Here is a 20,017-nt window from a genome sequence, read left to right on the forward strand (position 1 = left end):
CTTTGGCCTGGGTCTACCCTTAATGATCCGTATATTCTTAGGGGATTCCTGTGTTTATTTTGGCGGCAAAGAACTGTGGGTAATTTTCAATATGGCGGACGACACGGCGCGAAACTCCTCGAAAAAATGAAGATCAATAGCGAGGTTGCTCTCGTTGGAAACCAGATTATACTAGTGCCATACAAGGAGAAACACGTTCCCAGGTATACGAGCAGTTACAATGATCAACTAAGTGTCGCAAAGTGAACCAGACCGACAACCTAGACCGAAATCAGTTTTCTCATAAAAAGACAAGTTTTGAAAGCGTACTTCAGCAACTACTATGTTTGGTCATTTATATTTTTTAGACTTTTTATTCAAAGTCATATTGGTGATCTAAACGAGAGTTAGGGTGAAGGTGTTGGTGGTGTGTGTAGTGGGGGGGGGGGGGAGGGGGTTGTTTTGCGGGAGTCTGGATTTCATCAAAGCAATTTCTATTGCTTTGATAGGTATCACGAATGGATGCAGTCTCCTGAGCTCCTTGAGCAAACAGCATCGGAAAGACTAATGCTGCAGCAGGAATATGACATGCAACAAAGCTGGCTCAACGATGAGAACAGTATGAATCATACAGTATGAATCATGGGTAATGGGTGGGTCTAAAACAGTATGAATCATAGGTGATGGGTTGGTCTAAAACAGTATGAATCATAGGTGATGGGTGGGTCTAAAACAGTATGAATCATAGGTGATGGATGGGTCTAAACAGTATGAATCATAGGTGATGGGTGGGTCTAAAACAGTATGAATCATAGTTGATGGGTGGGTCTGAAACAGTATGAATCATGGGTGATGGGTGGGCCTAACACAGTATGAATCATAGGTGATGGGTGGGTCTAAAACAGTATGAATCATAGGTGATGGGTGGGTCTAAAACAGTATGAATCATTGGTGATGGGTGGGTCTAAAACAGTATGAATCATGGGTGATGGGTGGGTCTAAAACAGTATGAATCATAGGTGATGGGTGGGTCTAAAACAGTATGAATCATAGGTGATGGGTGGGTCTAAGACAGTATGAATCATAGGTGATGGGTGGGTCTAAAACAGTATGAATCATAGTTGATGGGTGGGTCTAAAACAGTATGAATCATAGGTGATGGGTGGGTCTAAAACAGTATGAATCATAGGTGATGGGTGGGTCTAAAACAGTATGAATCATAGGTGATGGGTGGGTCTAAAACAGTATGAATCATAGGTGTTGGGTGGGTCTAAAACAGTATGAATCATAGGTGATGGGTGGGTCTAAAACAATATGAATCATAGGTGATGGGTGGGTCTAAACAGTATGAATCATGGGTGGGTCTAAAACAGTATAAATCATGGGTGGGTCTAAAACATTATGAATCATAGGTGATGGGTGGGTCTAAAACAGTATGAATCATAGGTGATGGGTGGGTCTAAAACAGTATGAATCATAGGGGATGGGTGGGTCTAAAACAGTATGAATCATAGGTGATGGGTAGGTCTAAAACAGTATGAATCATGGGTGATGGGTGGGTCTAAAACAGTATGAACCATAGGTGATGGGTGGGTCTAAAACAGTATGAATCATGGGTGATGGATGGGTCTAAAACAGTATGAATCATAGGTGATGGGTGGGTCTAAAACAGTATGAATCATAGGTGATGGGTGGGTCTAAAACAGTATGAATCATGGGTGATGGGTGGGTCTAAAACAGTATGAATCATGGGTGATGGGTGGGTCCAGGAGTTGCCAGAGTGTCCTAGTTTATTTCCAGACAACTTACATAAATATATGCGGACATATTTGGAAATCCATGAGGATACAGTGAACCCCCTATAATAACCTTGCATCGGCCTACCCTTACTGGAACTCCTGAATATGCACCTCAAAGTCATCTGATATTTGCCTTACCCCGAACCCTGGGTACGAGAGACTCGAGCTACGCTCATTAATGGTCTTGTTTCCCATAGCCAAGACCAGCGTGACAGTAAACGAGTGAAGCTCGAGCCTCTGGTGCAGGGTGATGGTGCAGGGTACAGGGTGATGCGAGTATCAATGTGGTGTTGCATTTTAGGCTAAAACTGATAGGAACTAAAATAAATCTCATTTGTTATCCTAGAGTGCACTTTTATTGTCCTTGATAAGCAGAAATGGAATGACAATGGCAACAATGAGATAGGTGGGTAGAAAAACAAAACAAACCATGCATTTTTCCGCTGTTTACAAATGGTTTAACTGGTGTGATTGTTTAGGTATTTGGTTCATATAAACACTAATTATTTCATTTTCAATGATATTTTTTTCATTTGCTATTTTCACAGAAAGTATGGCGGGGGATGTTAACTTGTTTTTTAATGACCCTGATGACTTGCATGTTGCAGAGATTGAAATCATGATTGCAGGTACGTCATTCAGATATTCCAAATCAGTACCATTTACTGAACTGTCACTATGTGGTTGTCACGGTGTGCAAGGTTAAGTGCAAATTTGACTGGCTGGAGTTGGAAATCTGTTTAAAGCTGGATGAATTTGAACTCTATGGACCTTTTTTTCTTGATTTTGTGCTCAGTTTTTCCTAGCCAACCATCAGACAAACTAGTTAAAGACAACCTTTAGTGTGATTCAAAAACCCCCAACTGTAGGAAGTCACTTATTGAAGTTTTTCCTGGTGTTCTCTTTGTTTCTTCAATAATCAGGATATCAATGGTAAAATTCCTTCTGACTGCAGAACCTTCTAGCCGGGGGAGGGGTCTGGGAAAAGAAGCTCTGCTTATCATGATGTCATATGGTGAGTGGGAACTGGTGCCAAGTGGTGAGTGGGAACTGGTGCCAAGTGGTGAGTGGGAACTGGTGGTTAGTGGGAACTTGTGTCAAGTTAGGAATAAGCAGAGTTGGGACTGTGGCCTAGATGGGAATGTAAAGAGGAGGGACTGGTGCCAAGTTATTAAAAGGCGTAGGATGATGGGACATGATAGCTGATGATAGTTATAACCAGGCATGTACACAGGGGGGTGCACGGGGTGTACATGCGCCCCCATTGGTCACCAAAAATAAGGTCTGAAGGATCATCAATAACTTTTATTTTCCCAAATGATAATAATGGGGCTGGCAGTAGCAACTACAATTAACCCATTGACTCCTGGCTTTTTTGGAGCTGAATTTACAAAAAACAGACTGAAAACAGATACCTCCCCCCCTATTCTGAGTTTTATACAGCCCGTCAAAGTCAAACACAGCTGCACCTAGTCAGCGGTATCCAAGCTTTCCAACAGTGCTTTGCGGTCCCCACTTTTAATCCCTCGTCGATGTGCTGAAGCCAGCACAAGTTGATGGTTGCTTGTATTTTTCATCAAAAATACAGCTATGAGCATATTAGGGGAGTGTCTCAGGACATCATGAAGTCTTTTGGGGCATAATTGAGTGCTTTGCTTATGGATATTTGCAAGCAAAGGTGGATTCATGATGATTTTTTCTTGTTTGGCTTTGCCCGGATGAGAAAATAATTTTCTAATGAATCACCACAGCTCTCCTAAATGCTGTCTTTTCTGAAACCAAATTGATTCCAAAATTGTTTACACTGCTATTCTGGGTCTGTATGGCCTGGAATTGATTCGTTTGGCTTCGGGGTGAAAAGACTTATAAAAAACCATCTGACTTTGGGGAGAGGAGTGTTGACTGGCCCTCCCCTCGTGAATTTTCCCCTGTATCTCCCAGAATGCTTTGCAATACGTAAACATATTTTCGTGGTTGTACAATCCTTCAAGGAATGGGCATTGTGTTTTGAGGCCAAGGAAATGTACCTGGAGGATCAGAATAAAGGTATCTATTTGTGTCTTGAGCTGTGTTTGCTGATCTCTCTCCCTTGTGTGGTATTTTGAGCGTTTTATTGAGAGGGGTGATTCTGCTTTTCTCTCCTTGTTCGATTTGAGATTTGTCAAAGAACCTGTGCTATTATTTGGCTTAAGAGTAGATGCCAACACCTTGGTTGGATGCATATCTGCAAGACCATTTATCCCTTAGACTGATGCCTGAGTATCTTCATCTTGTTGTGTTTATTTTGAATTTATGAATTTTTTGGGTTGTGGGTACTTCCCAAAGCCGGTACAGGCCGGTTCAGGGGTCAATGTGTTAAGTAAAATGAAAATGACAATGATCTTACCCTGTCCTCTTTCTCCAAGTCAAATAAAACATTCATTCTTTGTTTTTTATTTTTCAGGTATTTCAAAGCTCCACGTCAATAGGTTTACTGCTAAAATCGGTCATGACAATGAACCAAGTTTATCTTTATTTAATAAACTAGGCTTTACAAAGGTAAGGATAACTTATAGCACTCCCACACTTTTAATTAAGCCCCCTCTACGGCCACAATAAAGCGCCCCCCTCCATCAAGCCCCCTTCCCTAGGAGGCATAAAAAAGTACATAAAAAAGTACACTTTTTCCAAAAGTGCAAGTGATTCTTGTTTTAAAGGAAACTAAATGTTATTGTTTATAAGAGACTGGTGTAATATGCACTGAATTACAGCATCTGAGACTTTTGGTCTTTTCCCATCTACAGATATCTGAGAGTGAGGTGTTCAAGGAAGTGACACTAAAGTTTGATAGCAATAATTTTACCAATTTAACTGCTGATGTAACAGAACTGCATTACCCTATTAAAACCCAAGCTTGATAGATAATACAACACCTCAGAGACCAAATAATATAGCACCATTTGTTGACCATTTTAATTGGTAAATGGATGCAAACACCAAATAATATAGAACCAATTGACCATTTGTTAATGACTACTTGATACATGGATATGCAACAGGCCATACAATATAGCACCATTTGACAAAGCATTGCTGATATCTTCAGAGGTGGCCACATTAATGCAAGTCCAGCTGGCTTGGAATAGACCATAGGAGTGTTAAGCCCAGCTGGCTTGGAATAGACCATAGGAGTGTTAAGCCCAGCTGGCTTGGAATAGACCATAGGTCGTTAAGCCCAGCTGGCTTGAAATAGACCATAGAAGTGTTAAGGCCAGCTGGCTTGGAAAAAAAACATGCTTTTGTACAGACTTTTTTTAATACCCTGAACGCACACTCAAAAGTTCTGCAAAAATGTTCAAAAAGCATACATTTGCTTATCTCAAAGTACATTTGTAAGGGCTGGGTGGGTGCCTGTTGAAAGCACTCATCTCCTCCATCACTGAAAGTAGCATGTGACTGCCTAATAAACCGTTTTCACGATGTTGCACAAGCATCCAAAATGCCACAGAATGGCGGGCCACAGCTGATCTGAAATGGCGTACGAAGTGGAGTTTACAGAGAAGCTATAGAAAAAGCTGCCAGATTGCTTCTTTTGCAGAGTTTTGGAGCTAGGGTAAAATTCCCCTATGTCGTCATCATTTTGGATCAGCTATGGCCCGCCAGTCTGTGGCATTTTGGACGCGCGTTCAAAATGAAAACAGTCTATTAGCCTGAGTAGTCACATAATGTATCGTGAAACAACTGTATCTGATAATAAGCCCTGTGTACACCTGTACAAGTGATTTCATGGCTTCCTATTTTATTACTAGAAATTATACATTTCTTGAACAAAATTGAGCTGGCCACACAAAACCCCTCCTTCAAATACAACTGAATTTTTTTATTCACAGTAGTTGTAGATTTGGGGGGTTATGTTATCCTTACACTCCAGTCCTTACTATGTGCAAAAGCTTAATACATGCTTGTTAGTTTCTATGTATAGAAGTTTTCAAACCCAAGCTATACCCTGTAAAAAGCTTCAAAGATCACAATGAAAGTAGAATGCTATGCAATGTTAGTTATAATTTCTTACAAAAATAGCATTTTATGAGATTCCTTACAAGGACTGAAACTAAACATTGCATTGCGTAAAGGTCATCTTAGAAGCAATGGGCACACTTTGAAGATGAAGAGTTCAGATGTGATGGTCAGTACGATGCAGATGATAAAGAGAAAGAAGGAAGGTCCTACATTAGTCCCTGTTGGAAGCTTGAAGGCCCGTCCTCCTATCTCTGGCATGTGGAATCCTAATGGGAAGGTCAGCGCGGCAAGGCAGAACACAATCACTGCAATAAAACAGCAGTTTAGAAGAGAATAATTGCATATCCTTGTACAGTAGACCCTGCACAATGACTGCATAGCACGGCACCTCGAAAAGTGGGAGCTGAAGTCTTGAAAACTCAAGACATTAAAAAGAAAACATACATAAGTGGGGGACTCAAGACCCCCCTCTCTGAGGCCCTTCCTCTTGGATCCTGCCTCTCTGTGGACTATTTTTTGTGGTTGCTAGAGGGAAAGAGTGACCAGGGCTGATACTTACACATATTTGCGACTGTTTGAGGGAAAGAGTTCTAACTGTTCTTGATACTTACATATATTTGCGACTGTTTAAGGGAAAGAGTTCTAACTGTTCTTGATACTTACATATATTTGCGACTGTTTGAGGGAAAAAGTTATAACTGTTCTTGATACTTACATATATTTGAGACTGTTTGAGGGAAAAAGTTATAACTGTTCTTGATACTTACATATATTTGCGACTGTTTGAGGGAAAAAGTTATAACTGTTCTTGATACTTACATATATTTGCGACTGTTTGAGGGAAAGAGTTCTAACTGTTCTTGATACTTACATATATTTGCGACTGTTTGAGGGGAAGGGTTCTAACTGTTCTTGATACTTACATATATTTGCGACTATTTGAGGGAAAGAGTTCTAACTGTTCTTGATACTTACATATATTTGCGACTGTTTGAGGGAAAAAGTTATAACTGTTCTTGATACTTACATATATTTGAGACTGTTTGAGGGAAAAAGTTATAACTGTTCTTGATACTTACATATATTTGCGACTGTTTGAGGGAAAAAGTTATAACTGTTCTTGATACTTACATATATTTGCGACTGTTTGAGGGAAAGAGTTCTAACTGTTCTTGATACTTACATATATTTGCGACTGTTTGAGGGAAAGAGTTCTAACTGTTCTTGATACTTACATATATTTGCGACTATTTGAGGGAAAGAGTTATAACTGTTCTTGATACTTACTTCCAAAAAATGCAATCCACCTTGCAGGAGACATGAGGTGTGGTTTCCATAGCGATGACACCAACAGACAACATGCCGTTGTCAAGAGCATGACTCCCAGAATGATGAAGATTAGGGCTGCCATCCACTCGTTGGGCAGGTCAGGCGAGACGCATACCTCTGGCTGTCCCTGTGACTTTTGACACATGACCACCAGACCAAGATGAACAGAACCTGAAAAAAATAGATTACAGTAAAGAAGAACTCCTAGAAACAATACAACTGATCATTATATATATCACGGGCAGCCCAAAGTATTAGTTTGTCAGTGTATGGGCCTCTCACCTCTACTGAAAGGGGATCAATTCCAACCAAAATATTGTTGCGATGATATTGCTACAGTATTGTAGTAAGAAAGGCCTGGTTTTAGGAATCCAATTCTTTTCAAAGCTACTTAAAAGCGATACAGCCACCAGACCAGGCGATAGCTCTTACATCATAATGATAATGAACACGCGTAAATTGCATTATATTAATATTATTATGGTGCATGTTGCTATTATTATGCTTGTGTATTGACATCGGTGTCAGAATGCCTTGATACCATAACTACATAAGTAACAAATAATCTTGGTCAAAGAGTAAATCGATGCATTGATAATAATGCAAGCAAGACATTTTCCAGTTCGATAATTGATTGGTGAACCGACAATGGGTAGTTTATGATAGCGAGATGTGCTATTTCAAAGGATAACTTTGTGTTTAAAAGATAAAACTGCATAAATTGTAAAAAAAAAACTCACCTGAGAAGTCATTAACCACCCAGAGCGGCTGGCAAAGGGCAGAAATCGCGCACACATCAGCAGCGAAGCAAAAAAATCCGCCAGCAACCACAAACTTATCCATAAAAACAAGAGGTGGATAGATGGTCTCGAATTAAAACAATTTTAAGATGCTTTTACAACATTTTTCGCTTAAACTACAGCTGTCCATGTTATCAGCTCTGCAGGAGTTGCATAGAAAAAAAAAATATTACATGTTTTGGAAACGATGTTATTCAGTCACAATGCTAGAAGAATCGTATGTTCTCAAGTCATGCAAATAATGCCGAACAGCGTCGGAGAAGCCTCGTAGCTGCCGATCACTCGACGGTCGACAAACCTTTGAGACGGAATCAGGACAGTCGATAATTGATCGGCAATAAAATTTTACAAACACATTTGTTTTGTTCTGCGTTCAGGCGGAAGCGAAAACAGTTCTGTGGAAAATCTCTCTGTAAATAAGCACTATGTAGAAGAACAAAGGTCCGGCTTACAGGTCTTTTGTGAGTGTATATTAACAGCATGGATAAGTCGGTAATCGCCGGTGGAATTCTGTGTTTCATCGCCGATGTTTTCGCCATCGCTTCCATCGCTACCCCTGAGTGGATCGTGAATCAGTTCGCGGGTGAGTAAAAAGCTAGCAAGACATGTTTGACTTTTTAGCGCTTAGGTTTCCGAAGTCCAGTCGACTTATATTAAACGCTATGCTTGTTGGTTGAATTTATTCATTTGTTTTTCATATTGGTAGGGGTGGGGTGGTAGGTTGCACCTGCCAATCACCCTAAAGCCTCGAACTTACTTAGATGAGATTCGAGAGTTCCAACTCTCATGTCCATTTGCCTCTCAGGCACTGTCATCCACTCTCACGGACTCTCATTCACTTTGAATATGTTCAAATTCAGCAAGCAAACATGCGAGTTGATGAGCGTGAAAAGTGATGAATCCTGAAGTCAAATAATTATTTGACAAAAAAGTGATAACTCTCATTAACATTCAAAGACCATTTGATCAGAAAGCTAGAAAGAGTAGAAGTCTCATCTACTATCACATGAGCGACAGAAGCATAAATTATTTTGGGGGGGGGTTGGGGGGGGGGGCACAATAGTATTTTTTTATCTCCGACCCCACCCCCACCCCTCTGTTTCTCCTTCAAAGGGTTCTACAATATTTACGCTATTGACAATATTAAAATCTTAATTCTGTATATATACAGATTTATTTTTTCTACTGAGAAAAAATATTTGGAGGAGCCAGTGCCCCTCCCCCATTCCTGCCCATGTCTCATTTCCATTTGATCAAGGCTTAAGACTAAGTGTTTCCTTTTTAGCAGGGTCTATGCGTCTTGGTCTTACCATGACCTGTCATCAGCCCCTCACTCAGCCAGAAGTGTGTGCCAGTACTGAGCAGCCAAGCGAATGGCTCGTCACGACAGGATTAATTAATATCGGCATTGTGCTCCTCTCCATGGCTTGGCTATTCCTTCTCTTCTCTGCACGCCAGAGGCATTTGGTGAAGTTCGGGAGGTGGTTCATCTTTACTGCATGTAAGTCCACCTTAATAGATAATAGGCTCATTTAGATAAAAGATGCCAGGAATAGAAAGGCAACTTACGCGTTGCACCCATGTTACTTGCCACCACCTCAGTGCGCACATTGTATTTGATGCTTTTTCACATCTGCCCCAGGAAGCAAAGCGGACATCCTCTTGCCAGCATCATATATCTCCTGTAAAACACACATGAAAACAACAAATCAGCATCAGAGAGCTCTACGAAAAAACAAAACCTGTTTTAAGATGCTGCTAAAAAAACACCAAAAATCTAAAAAGATCTGAAAAAACACTTATTCAAGACGAAACTGCATCGCCGACCGTAAACTCTTACACTGCCCTGCTCAGGCACAGGCCAAGATTTGTTAAGGGGAGATCAGCCTAGTGCGGCTTGAGATCAGTCAAAACTTAAATCTAAGATTTAATACAGTATTTGTGCCATTTGTTAAACATTAACCTTACAAATCTAAAGTTAAAACTTATTTGCATTTTATCTTACAGTAACTTTCACAGTAACTTTACAAATCTAAGGCTAACCTATTTGTACGATTTTTCACAGTAATTTTGTTCAATCTGGCTGCCCTGGTGTTCCCGTTGGGTTTTCACATGCCAGAGATTGGAGGAATGCCCTTCAAGCTGCCAAATGGGACCAATGTTGGACATTCATTCATACTGTTTGTGTTCTCTATCATTTTGACAGTTACATCAGAGATGTTTCTTTTTAAAGTGTGCCCCCTTTTCATCAGATAGAATATGTTTATGGGTCACAAAGCTATTCTAGTTTTAGACTGAAGACAATAGGACCCTAGTGCTGTGCATGTACATGCCCAGGAATCACTGAGAGGGAGATGCAGTCATAGGTGCTATCACCCTTCGGGACCCAGGGTGTCGCGGAGATCAGGGACAGAAAGCGTGCTCTTTCTTTTGTCTTTGCCAGTACATATGGTTCCGGTCTCCACGTCACCCGGGGTCCCCGAGGATGTGTCGTGTAAAATGGATAGTATTTCATGATTCTTCAATAAGAAATAACTCACTTTTTGTCAGCCTGGGGGGGGGGGGGAGGGCTGCTTGTGTGCACCCTGGGTACCCCCCTGTGTAGGCACATGGTGTGCGTGTTAGTAATCAGTTACTAACAAACATGGCTGCCATTCATGTGGGCCTGTGGGTCATGAATAGGGGACTGGGCCCAAACATGGCTGCTATGCATGTGGACCTGTGGGTCATGAATGGGGGACTGGGCCCAAACCTGGCTGCCATGCATGTGGGTGGGCCTGTGGCTCATGAATGGGGGCTGGGCCCAAACCTGGCTGCCATGCATGTGGGTGGGCCTGTGGCTCATGAATGGGGGACTGGGCCCAAACCTGGCTGCCATGCATGTGGGTGGGCCTGTGGCTCTTGAATGGGGGACTGGGCCCAAACCTGGCTGCCATGCATGTGAGTGGGCCTGTGGCTCATGAATGGGGGACTGGGCCCAAACCTGGCTGCCATGCATGTGGGTGGGCCTGTGGCTCTTGAATGGGGGACTGGGCCCAAACCTGGCTGCCATGCATGTGAGTGGGCCTGTGGCTCATGAATGGGGGAATGGGCCCAAACCTGGCTGCCATGCATGTGAGTGCGTGGGCCTGTGGCTCATGAATGGGGGACTGGGCCCAAACCTGGCTGCCATGCATGTGGGTGGGCCTGTGGCTCTTGAATGGGGGACTGGGCCCAAACCTGGCTGCCATGCATGTGAGTGGGCATGTGGCTCATGAATGGGGGACTGGGCCCAAACCTGGCTGCCATGCATGTGAGTGGGCCTGTGGCTCATGAATGAGGGACTGGGCCCTCACAGCCAAGTGCTAGATATGCTCAAGGGTCTTTGCATGCATACTAAGGGAGGGAGGGGGAGGGGAAGTCAGAAAACTTTCACCTGTGGCTATAGGTATTATATGTTTTTAATTTATTTATCACAAAAGAACACAGAATGATGGGATACATGAAATCCTGGCAAGCCCAATTTCTTTCTTGCACTCCCCTATAGATTTGTTTTGTATTTCAGACAAAAAAAAACATTGCATTTATTTTTATATGGTAGGAAAAATATGATAAATGTTATATAAACATTTAATAGCATCTATATACTTACAGAATCATGCATTGTTAACAAATGTTTATAGTGATAAGGTTTATTTATTTACTTACTTACTTATATATTTATTTATTTATTTTTATTTTATTTTTTCTCTCTCTCTTTATGTAGTATATGTATATCAGAATGACAGAGACGTGCTATGTAGCAAATGTCCCCTAGGTATATGTGTATCAGAATGACAGACATATGCTATGTATATCAGAATGACAGACACGCGCTATGTAGCAAATGTCTCCTAGGTATATGTATATCAGAATGACAGACATGTGCTATGTAGCATTTGTCTCCTAGGTATATGTATATCAGAATGACAGACACGTGCTATGTAGCAAATGTCCCCTAGGTATATGTATATCAGAATGACAGACACGTGCTATGTAGCAAATGTCCCCTAGGTATATGTATATCAGAATGACAGACACGCGCTATGTAGCAAATGTCTCCTAGGTATATGTATATCAGAATGACAGACATGTGCTATGTAGCAAATGTCTCCTAGGTATATGTATATCAGAATGACAGACACGTGCTATGTAGCATATGTCTCCTAGGTATATGTATATCAGAATGACAGACACGTGCTATGTAGCATATGTCCCCTAGGTATATGTATATCAGAATGACAGACACGTGCTATGTAGCATATGTCCTCTAGGTATATGTATATCAGAATGACAGACACGCGCTATGTAGCAAATGTCTCCTAGGTATATGTATATTAGAATGACAGACACGTGCTATGTAGCATATGTCTCCTAGGTATATGTATATCAGAATGACAGACACGCGCTATGTAGCAAATGTCCCCTAGGTATATGTATATCAGAATGACAGAAACATGCTATGTAGCATATGTCTCCTAGGTATATGTATATCAGAATGACAGACACGCGCTATGTAGCATATGTCCCCTAGGTATATGTATATCAGAATGACAGACACGTGCTATGTAGCATATGTCCCCTAGGTATATGTATATCAGAATGACAGACACGTGCTATGTAGCATATGTCCCCTAGGTATATGTATATCAGAATGACAGACACGTGCTATGTAGCATATGTCCCCTAGGTATATGTATATCAGAATGACAGACACGTGCTATGTAGCATATGTCCCCTAGGTATATGTATATCAGAATGACAGACACGTGCTATGTAGCATATGTCCCCTAGGTATATGTATATCAGAATGACAGACACGTGCTATGTAGCATATGTCCCCTAGGTATATGTATATCAGAATGACAGACACGTGCTATGTAGCATATGTCCCCTAGGTATATGTATATTAGAATGACAGACACGTGCTATGTAACATATGTCTCCTAGGTATATGTATATCAGAATGACAGAAACGTGCTATGTAGCATATGTCCCCTAGGTATATGTATATCAGAGACATGAAGAAGTTACAGAAAGCATTCTTTTTGTAATGACAATAACTAAAAAATATCTCAATACATTTTGATATTCTTTATTTACATAGATGCCGAATGTTATAAAAGATAGAGAAGAAAGCTGTAGCTCTGGCTACAAATCCCATAAGGCCTCAAAAGAATTAAAAGAATTTCTGAATTTGCTGTTGTTAATTGCTGGATTTTTTTTCAGCTGTTAAGGGAAAGTTCATTTATTTTCCTGAGGGAGGGTGGGGGGGGCGGAGGATACTGTGTGTGTGTGTATTGGGGGGGGGGGGTTCGAGACATTTTGAGGTGTAAGGGGGGCATTATAAGTGTTTGGATTTAAAGGGAGGCATTGATTCCTTTGGGTGTTGTCTCTACTTTATAATTTTATGAAGTGTCAAATCAGACTTCTTGGTTTAACTTGTCTCGATTTGGGGGCAGTTATTTGGCATGCACAATCCAGGAGTCCAGGATACGTATTTTAATACGTAAAAGGCAAACCGGTATTCACCCTTAATACATCTTTTTTATGGTTTCCCCTATATAATATTATAAAGTGCTTATGTTCCATATTTAAATCTTTGAGTGCCTTCACTCTTTCTGAATTAATGTTTTCAGCCAATTTCTTCCCCTCCACTTTCTGTCCAGCTTGCAGCAAATCTCTTGATCGCGTTCTTTTAACATCGTCATTGCCGTTCCTTCCTTTGCTCCATCTTTCTTCGGTTTTCGGGAGGGGGGGGGGGGGCACCGAAAATATGGGGGAAGCGTCAGGGGGACATGAAAAATTTTGTTCCTCCTGAAGTGGGGGTCAACTAATTTTATTCCTTACTTTTATCAAAATCCTCACGCCCCCCCCCCCCCCCCCCCCTCGGGATAATAAATGAAGAACAAGTAAAGGATGTTTATTCCAATCTTTTGGGCGCTTAAAGAAGCAACGACAAAAATGTTTCTTAGAAAATTCTTTAAATGATGTAAGATTTATCACTTTGCATAGTACTTTTTCAGTTTCATTAATACTAAGAAACAAACATTCACAAATTTGTCACGATTTTCCTTGTTTTCAGGCCCTCGTAGAATAAGCGCGGGATGAGTAGGCATTGACTAACTGGAGGTGGTTTGTATTGTGAATTATCTCTAAACAACACACAGGAATGGGCTCCGGATGTCTTTATTGAAATATATACTAAAACATTCAGATCTCTATTGTATTATAATCTTATTTACAATCATTGTGATCATGAAAAAATGAATATCCCTATGCTACGATACGAACTAGTACATTCACATCACTGGCTGCCCTGGAGAGGGAGGGTGGGTAAAAAGAAATGAATTAAATCATTTTCGATCCAACTAATTATGAAAACAACTTGAATTCTTGCTTAATTGCTTGAAATGATTGTTTAAATATTTGATATTCAAACGGCTTCGATTCTTTTCAAATTGCTAAGCCCTTAGGGAGACCTTCACCCACGGTCGTGAACAAAAGTTCGTGAAAGGCATTATTATTTGTGCATAATCCTAAGGACTGCGGGTGGCCGCTGAACGCGCACAAGCTTGTGGCAAGAACACGAGGGCTTTCGCGTGGAATCTTGTAAAAATAGGCCCGCGAGGGGCATAGATGTAGATACAAAAATGGCTAATAACGACGAATCACGAAGAACCAATTCGGCCGTAAAAAAGGTGAGATTTTGATAGGCAACAATAAAAAATAATATATTTTTAATGATCGTTACCCTTGTTCGGCAAAATTTGTTTAAAACGTACGTAACACATAAACACATAAAAAGCTATAAGCGAATATAAATAAAAAAAAACACTGAATTAAATGAAAAGAGGTGAGTATGTATAACTTTTCTAAATGTTTGTAAAGGGAATTTCCCTTTATTGGAAAAAAAATAATTATGGCATATAGCATTTTATTACAAGAATTTGTTTTTAATTCCTAATTTTCAGGCTCTACTACTGTCTTAGACAACGGTTAACACGAGTAGACAATTTTATGGATAAAATCGAGCAACAAAATCTTGAGGAAATTTCGATCAAATAAATCATAACTAAAAATGAAACTGCCACAGTCCCATAAAAATGCAAAGGGGCAAATAATCTAACTGTAAAAAACACTCGAGAAAACAATACCTGCCTCCCTGACAGAGCATAGAGTTGTATATATTGTTTCTATGGCAACTGTATCGTAATAGGAAATAATAATAATGAAATAATAGTGGAGAATAAGGTAACTATAACTAAAAAGTCTAAACAGTGACACTGTAGAATATAATTCTTCTGAACATATTGCTGGCTTATGTTACAGCTATCGAAGCTCAAGATGGAGAAAAAGCGACGTTCACGAATCAACACAAGTTTAAATGAGTTAAGATGTCTGCTTCTAGATCACCGACAACTGGATGCGAGTATAAAATGTTTGCCCTATGGTATTTTCGTTTTTGTAATCTCTCATTGACTTACAAACTAAAACACATAGAACCACAGAGGACGCTGGTCCTGTGGTACCATTCTCAGCGACAGTTATTTACTGACCAACACACATAGAACCACTAAAAACGCTGGCCCTGGGGTACCATTCTCAGTGACAGTTATTTACAGACCAACACACATAGAACCACTGAGGACGCTGGCCCTGTTGTACCATTCTTAATGACAGTACTTACAGACTAACACACATAGAACCACTGAGTGCGCTGGCCCTGTGGTACCATTCTCAGCGACAGTTATTTACAGACGAACACACATAGAACCATTGAGGACGCTGGCCCTGGGGTACCATTCTTAGTGACAGTACTTACGTACCAACACACATGGAACCACTGAGGACGCTGGCCCTGTTGTACAATTCTTAGTGACAGTACTTACGTACTAACACACATGGAACCACTGAGGCCGCTGGCCCTGTGGTACCATTCTTAGTGATAGTACTTACGTACTAACACACATAGAACCACTGAGGTCGCTGGCCCTGTGGTACCATTCTTAGTGACAGTACTTACGTACTAACACACATGGAACCACTGAGGACGCTGGCCCTGTGATACCATTCTTAGTGACAGTACTTACGTACTAACACACATAGAACCACTGAGGTCGCTGGCCCTGTGGTACCATTCTTAGTGACAGTACTTACGTACCAACACACATAGAACCACTGAGGTCGCTGGCCCTGTTGTACCATTCTTAGTGACAGTACTTACGTACTAACACACATGGAACCACTGAGGACGCTTGCCCTGTTGTACCATTCTTAGTGACAGTACTTACGTACAACACACATAGAACCACTGAGGACGCTGGCCCTGTGGTACCATTCTTAGTGACAGTACTTACAGACTAACACATAGAACCACTGAGGACGCTGGCCCTGTGGTACCATGATAAGATCTCGCACACTGACGGTGCAGACGAATCTACGACCGGCTTATCTGTTCCTAAATTATGCAACTTTCAGGAGTTGCAAGTTGCGCTCATGGAGAAGGCGGAGATTCTAGAAACCGCTGTACAATTCTTAAAGGAACACGGACTAGGCAGGTCACAAACACAGACCAATCACCGTCTAGCTGGATACAGCGCATGCGCTAAAGAAGTCTACTGTCGACTGCGCATGCTTGATAATATTGACGACAGCCTGCGCGAGCGCATGGTTTCCTCCGTGTATAGCCGCTGTGCAGTCTTACAACAGACTCACGGTCCCCTTGAGTCTACGATTCTACCAGAACACGCTTCAGATCTACAAGGGCAAAATGCCGTGTTTTCTTCTACCGAATGCCATCCCCTTGGGGCATACCGTCTCTTGTCACTACAGGTCAGCGGAAACGCATGCGCAAATTGAAGGACAACGATATGGAAGCATTTGGAGACCTTGGTGATTTCGCTGCGCATGCGCATGTAGGCGATACACAGTCACTATCATCGGCTACTTGACTTACCTGTCATCAGAGTTTGACGAACGAATTTGAAATTAGAACTTACAAGGTACCCGTTATAAATAGGTTGTCGAGTTGAATAAACCCTCAAACCCTCAAGAGTCTCAATGTAGTACAAGATGCCCGACTTATACAGTACTCGAATTGGACGTGTTTCGTTTCTCGCAACCACAAAAACGTTATAATCTAAAATAGAAGCATTTAAAAGCGTGGAAAATACCATATAGGGATAAAAAAAACTGCTTCCTCTTTAAAGCAATTTCGTGTTTGTTCTCTCAAGTGAGTTTGAATAAATCTGAATATGTATATATGATAAAATGAAAAGGCAGTTCTTTTTTAGAACTGAGAATTTTTCCTAAGAATTCCCTCCCACACGCTATCTCCCTTTCCATTGCAGCAATATCAAAGTATTGTTACACCAACACCAATTTATTTCCTCATAAACCCACCGACACTTATGGGCTTCCTGTGTACCCACCGACACTAGCCTTTTGGGCTTCCTGTTGTTGCCAGTCGCTATAAGTCGTTATACATTCCATATCCGGTATGAAAGCCATCCGGTAAAGCCTGCGGATTTGGTGATTAGTGACAGAATTTAAAGAGGAACGACAAAAATCAAATTTAATTTTTTGCTTTTTATATGATGATTCACCGCTTCAAAAATGCTTACATATCCGTAAGACACTGGAACTTTCACACTAGACTTTCCGCGCTAAGTATACACGGCAGGTGGCAAAAATAAGTATCAAGCGTTAAGATTCTAGTCAGAATTTGCTTGACGCCTGACATTTCCTAGTTCACGTGCCGTGAATTACCTGCCCACGAGGGTGATATAATCTTTGGGGTAATTTCTTTTCGGATGTTTCATCAAAGGCTATCTTTACGGCTATTCTTCAAAGTACTTGAGGAAATCCTTAAGTTTCACCCGCTCTATTTCTTCCGCCCCGATTCACGTGCTCGGGAGGAAAACCCCAAACAAAACACGTGTAGCACGGGAACTACTACCCGCCCGCTTGCGGTGTTACGAGTTATGTTACGAGTACTATGTTACGAGTACTATGTTACGAGTTATGTTACGAGTACTATGTTACTTTTACTTTTGTCGAAAAAGATTCCTTTGGCAAATGTCAAATGCAAAATAGAGGGATCAATTTATAAAAAAAAATGATGAAAAAATAATAAATAATAAACTTAAATTCAATACGCCTACTTTCATTTCTGTTTTTAGCGCTTGCAAGCATTTCAAAATCACACCGGGAACTTTTCGGGGGAATGAGTGAAACAAAGTCAATAAAATAAAACAATTGAAATCAATAATCAATAAATAAAACACTCGAGTCGATAAATAATATTTCGCGTTTTCACTTTAATTTTATAAATAAACAAGAAAGGTTTTCATTTGCGATTTTCTTTTTTTATTTCTACTACCACCGCACGTGTCTACAGAAACCAAGTCACGCGAGTCGTGAGTAGAATTCCCTCCAAGTAAGAGCAGAGGCAAGAAAAACAGAATACGGCTAATGGATACGTAATGGTGTACATACGGCCCTCAGGCTGTTCAAGTAACCCGCACGAGATGTTTTATAACCAAAAACACGCAAACCTTTTCGACAAATATCTATAACAAAGCAACGAACGTCAACACAGACCGTAACAAGTAACACGCACAACAACAGTAACACGTACAACAACACGTAACACGTAACACGCACAGCAACACGTAACACGCACAGCAACACGCCCAGTTACAAGCACAGAGCATTGCATTGATGAGCAGAGCATTGAATGATGGCATACCGAGAAAAGCTGTAGCGCCCGCAAATGTCATAATTACCCGCAAATCTAAGAAACACCCAAATGTAATAAGGTTATACCTGCAATTGTAATAAACCAGCAAATGTAATAAGGTGTTACCTGCAATTGTAATAAACCAGCAAATGTAATAAGGTGTTACCCGCAAATGTAAAATGGTTTAACCCGTAAGTGTAATAAGGTTATGAATGAAATATATTTTCAGTCATGCGCCGTTAGTTTTTAGCCTATTTTGGACAATAATTGATAAATCCAGGATGTAAAAGTGGACAATTTTATATCGTATAATTTTTCTATCGTGCCATAATTCATAACAGATTTGAGGGGTTACAGATCGCATCTATTTTTCTAAAATATTTATAAACTTAATTCTAAAATATTTTAACAAGTTCACGAAAAATAAAAGGTCTTCGGCAACTACCGCAATTAGGAATAAGATAGCATATTGCAAAAGTGGTGATATTTGCGATATATACTATCCGCTCACCTGTTCCATTGGTCGTTGCTATATCACAATTGCAGAGAAAAGAAACTAGCGGTCGTTGGCGATCAATGATCAAAAGCCATATAACTGAAAACATTGTGAACTAAAGTAAATTTTTTTTTTTTTTTTTATTATTATTATTTAAAAGCAGGTTCTGATAATACGTCTTAAGCTGTCCCGTTTTGTTTTCTTTTTTATCCCCAACGACTACTTGTTTCTTTACTCTGCAATTGTAATATAGCAACAACCAATAAAGCACGAAAAAAAAGTTCGTCGGATAGTATATACATATTTTATAGTATATCACAAATTTCACAACATTTGTAATATGCTATCTTATTCCTAATTTTACTGTGGTCGATGAAGACCTTAGAGCTATCATTTTCTTTCTCGTGAACTTTTTATAAATGTTTTAGGAAAAAAAATTGTTGAGTTTTAACTCAACTGGAGGGGTTTAAAAAACCCTCGAATTAATTATGGCAGATACAGAAATCATACGATATAAGAATTGACGATGCTGAATTTATAAATTATTGTCCGTAATAGGCTTAAAACTAACGGTGCCTGAATAAAAATAAATGTTTAATTTCATTCATAACCTTCTACATTTGCGGGTTATACAATATTACATTTGCGGGTAAAACCTTATTACATTTGCGGGCGCTACAAAGCAGCCAGAAAAAGTGCAATTTGTTCCTGTCGCTGTCGAACTGTTGTTATTGTCTATTCTTTTGTATGGCAATAAATTCGATCTATAAATTAAGATAATATAAACCAAATTATTTCTGATTTAGAAAAACATGTTTTCAAGTTATCGCACATTATGCTGACCTAAAAATTT

The 20,017-nt window shown here is 40.3% G+C and overlaps 4 protein-coding genes across 7 annotated transcripts; 3 read left to right on the plus strand and 1 right to left on the minus strand.

The window, feature by feature from the left end:
• Nucleotides 1-48: 48 nt before the first annotated feature.
• LOC5506891 (N-acetyltransferase 9-like protein) lies at nt 49-4,682 on the plus strand. 2 transcript variants are annotated; one of them, XM_001627520.3, is made up of 7 exons: nt 49-203; nt 489-598; nt 2,125-2,184; nt 2,327-2,407; nt 2,734-2,793; nt 4,222-4,316; nt 4,562-4,682. In XM_001627520.3, exons 1-7 carry the CDS (start codon nt 127-129, stop codon nt 4,673-4,675), a joined length of 597 nt encoding a protein of 198 aa, XP_001627570.1. In that variant the 5' UTR covers nt 49-126; the 3' UTR covers nt 4,676-4,682. The 2 variants fall into 2 exon arrangements, with proteins under 2 accessions (XP_001627570.1, XP_032231256.1); XM_032375365.2 differs by lacking the exon at nt 2,734-2,793.
• An 857-nt stretch (nt 4,683-5,539) lies between these two features.
• Nucleotides 5,540-8,113, minus strand: LOC5506892 (uncharacterized protein C16orf52 homolog A). The gene is made up of 3 exons (XM_032375367.2): nt 7,847-8,113; nt 7,065-7,277; nt 5,540-6,082 (listed from the first exon to the last, which is right to left on the minus strand). Exons 1-3 carry the CDS (start codon nt 7,947-7,949, stop codon nt 5,892-5,894), a joined length of 507 nt encoding a protein of 168 aa, XP_032231258.1. The 5' UTR covers nt 7,950-8,113; the 3' UTR covers nt 5,540-5,891.
• A 133-nt stretch (nt 8,114-8,246) lies between these two features.
• LOC5506893 (uncharacterized protein C16orf52 homolog A) lies at nt 8,247-13,120 on the plus strand. Of its 2 annotated transcripts, none has more exons than XM_001627521.3 (3): nt 8,247-8,489; nt 9,192-9,407; nt 9,972-13,120. In XM_001627521.3, exons 1-3 carry the CDS (start codon nt 8,387-8,389, stop codon nt 10,160-10,162), a joined length of 510 nt encoding a protein of 169 aa, XP_001627571.1. In that variant the 5' UTR covers nt 8,247-8,386; the 3' UTR covers nt 10,163-13,120. The 2 variants fall into 2 exon arrangements, with proteins under 2 accessions (XP_001627571.1, XP_032231257.1); XM_032375366.2 differs by having other exon boundaries at nt 9,195-9,407.
• A 794-nt stretch (nt 13,121-13,914) lies between these two features.
• Nucleotides 13,915-16,979, plus strand: LOC116614396 (transcription factor HES-1-B). 2 transcript variants are annotated; one of them, XM_032375349.2, is made up of 3 exons: nt 13,915-14,625; nt 15,257-15,352; nt 16,406-16,979. In XM_032375349.2, exons 1-3 carry the CDS (start codon nt 14,578-14,580, stop codon nt 16,784-16,786), a joined length of 525 nt encoding a protein of 174 aa, XP_032231240.1. In that variant the 5' UTR covers nt 13,915-14,577; the 3' UTR covers nt 16,787-16,979. The 2 variants fall into 2 exon arrangements, with proteins under 2 accessions (XP_032231240.1, XP_048575594.1); XM_048719637.1 differs by lacking the exon at nt 13,915-14,625 and adding an exon at nt 15,175-15,178.
• The last annotated feature ends 3,038 nt before the right edge of the window (nt 16,980-20,017 follow it).

Source organism: Nematostella vectensis, chromosome 12, assembly GCF_932526225.1.
Source record: "Nematostella vectensis chromosome 12, jaNemVect1.1, whole genome shotgun sequence".
NCBI lineage: Eukaryota > Metazoa > Cnidaria > Anthozoa > Actiniaria > Edwardsiidae > Nematostella > Nematostella vectensis.

Coding starts and splice junctions, on each gene's coding strand:
- LOC5506891 (XM_001627520.3), top strand. CDS start 127: ATGAAGATCAATAGCGAGGTTGCTCTCGTTGGAAACCAGATTATACTA. Junction 2,408..2,733: donor GATTGAAATCATGATTGCAG/GTACGTCATTCA, acceptor TTCTGACTGCAG/AACCTTCTAGCCGGGGGAGG. Junction 2,794..4,221: donor GCTTATCATGATGTCATATG/GTGAGTGGGAAC, acceptor TTTATTTTTCAG/GTATTTCAAAGCTCCACGTC.
- LOC5506892 (XM_032375367.2), bottom strand. CDS start 7,949: ATGGATAAGTTTGTGGTTGCTGGCGGATTTTTTTGCTTCGCTGCTGAT. Junction 7,278..7,846: donor GGTGGTTAATGACTTCTCAG/GTGAGTTTTTTT, acceptor TATTTTTTTCAG/GTTCTGTTCATCTTGGTCTG. Junction 6,083..7,064: donor GTGGATTGCATTTTTTGGAA/GTAAGTATCAAG, acceptor GTTTTATTGCAG/TGATTGTGTTCTGCCTTGCC.
- LOC5506893 (XM_001627521.3), top strand. CDS start 8,387: ATGGATAAGTCGGTAATCGCCGGTGGAATTCTGTGTTTCATCGCCGAT. Junction 8,490..9,191: donor GATCGTGAATCAGTTCGCGG/GTGAGTAAAAAG, acceptor TTTCCTTTTTAG/CAGGGTCTATGCGTCTTGGT. Junction 9,408..9,971: donor GTGGTTCATCTTTACTGCAT/GTAAGTCCACCT, acceptor GATTTTTCACAG/TAATTTTGTTCAATCTGGCT.
- LOC116614396 (XM_032375349.2), top strand. CDS start 14,578: ATGGCTAATAACGACGAATCACGAAGAACCAATTCGGCCGTAAAAAAG. Junction 14,626..15,256: donor CCAATTCGGCCGTAAAAAAG/GTGAGATTTTGA, acceptor CTTATGTTACAG/CTATCGAAGCTCAAGATGGA. Junction 15,353..16,405: donor TAGATCACCGACAACTGGAT/GCGAGTATAAAA, acceptor TGCAACTTTCAG/GAGTTGCAAGTTGCGCTCAT.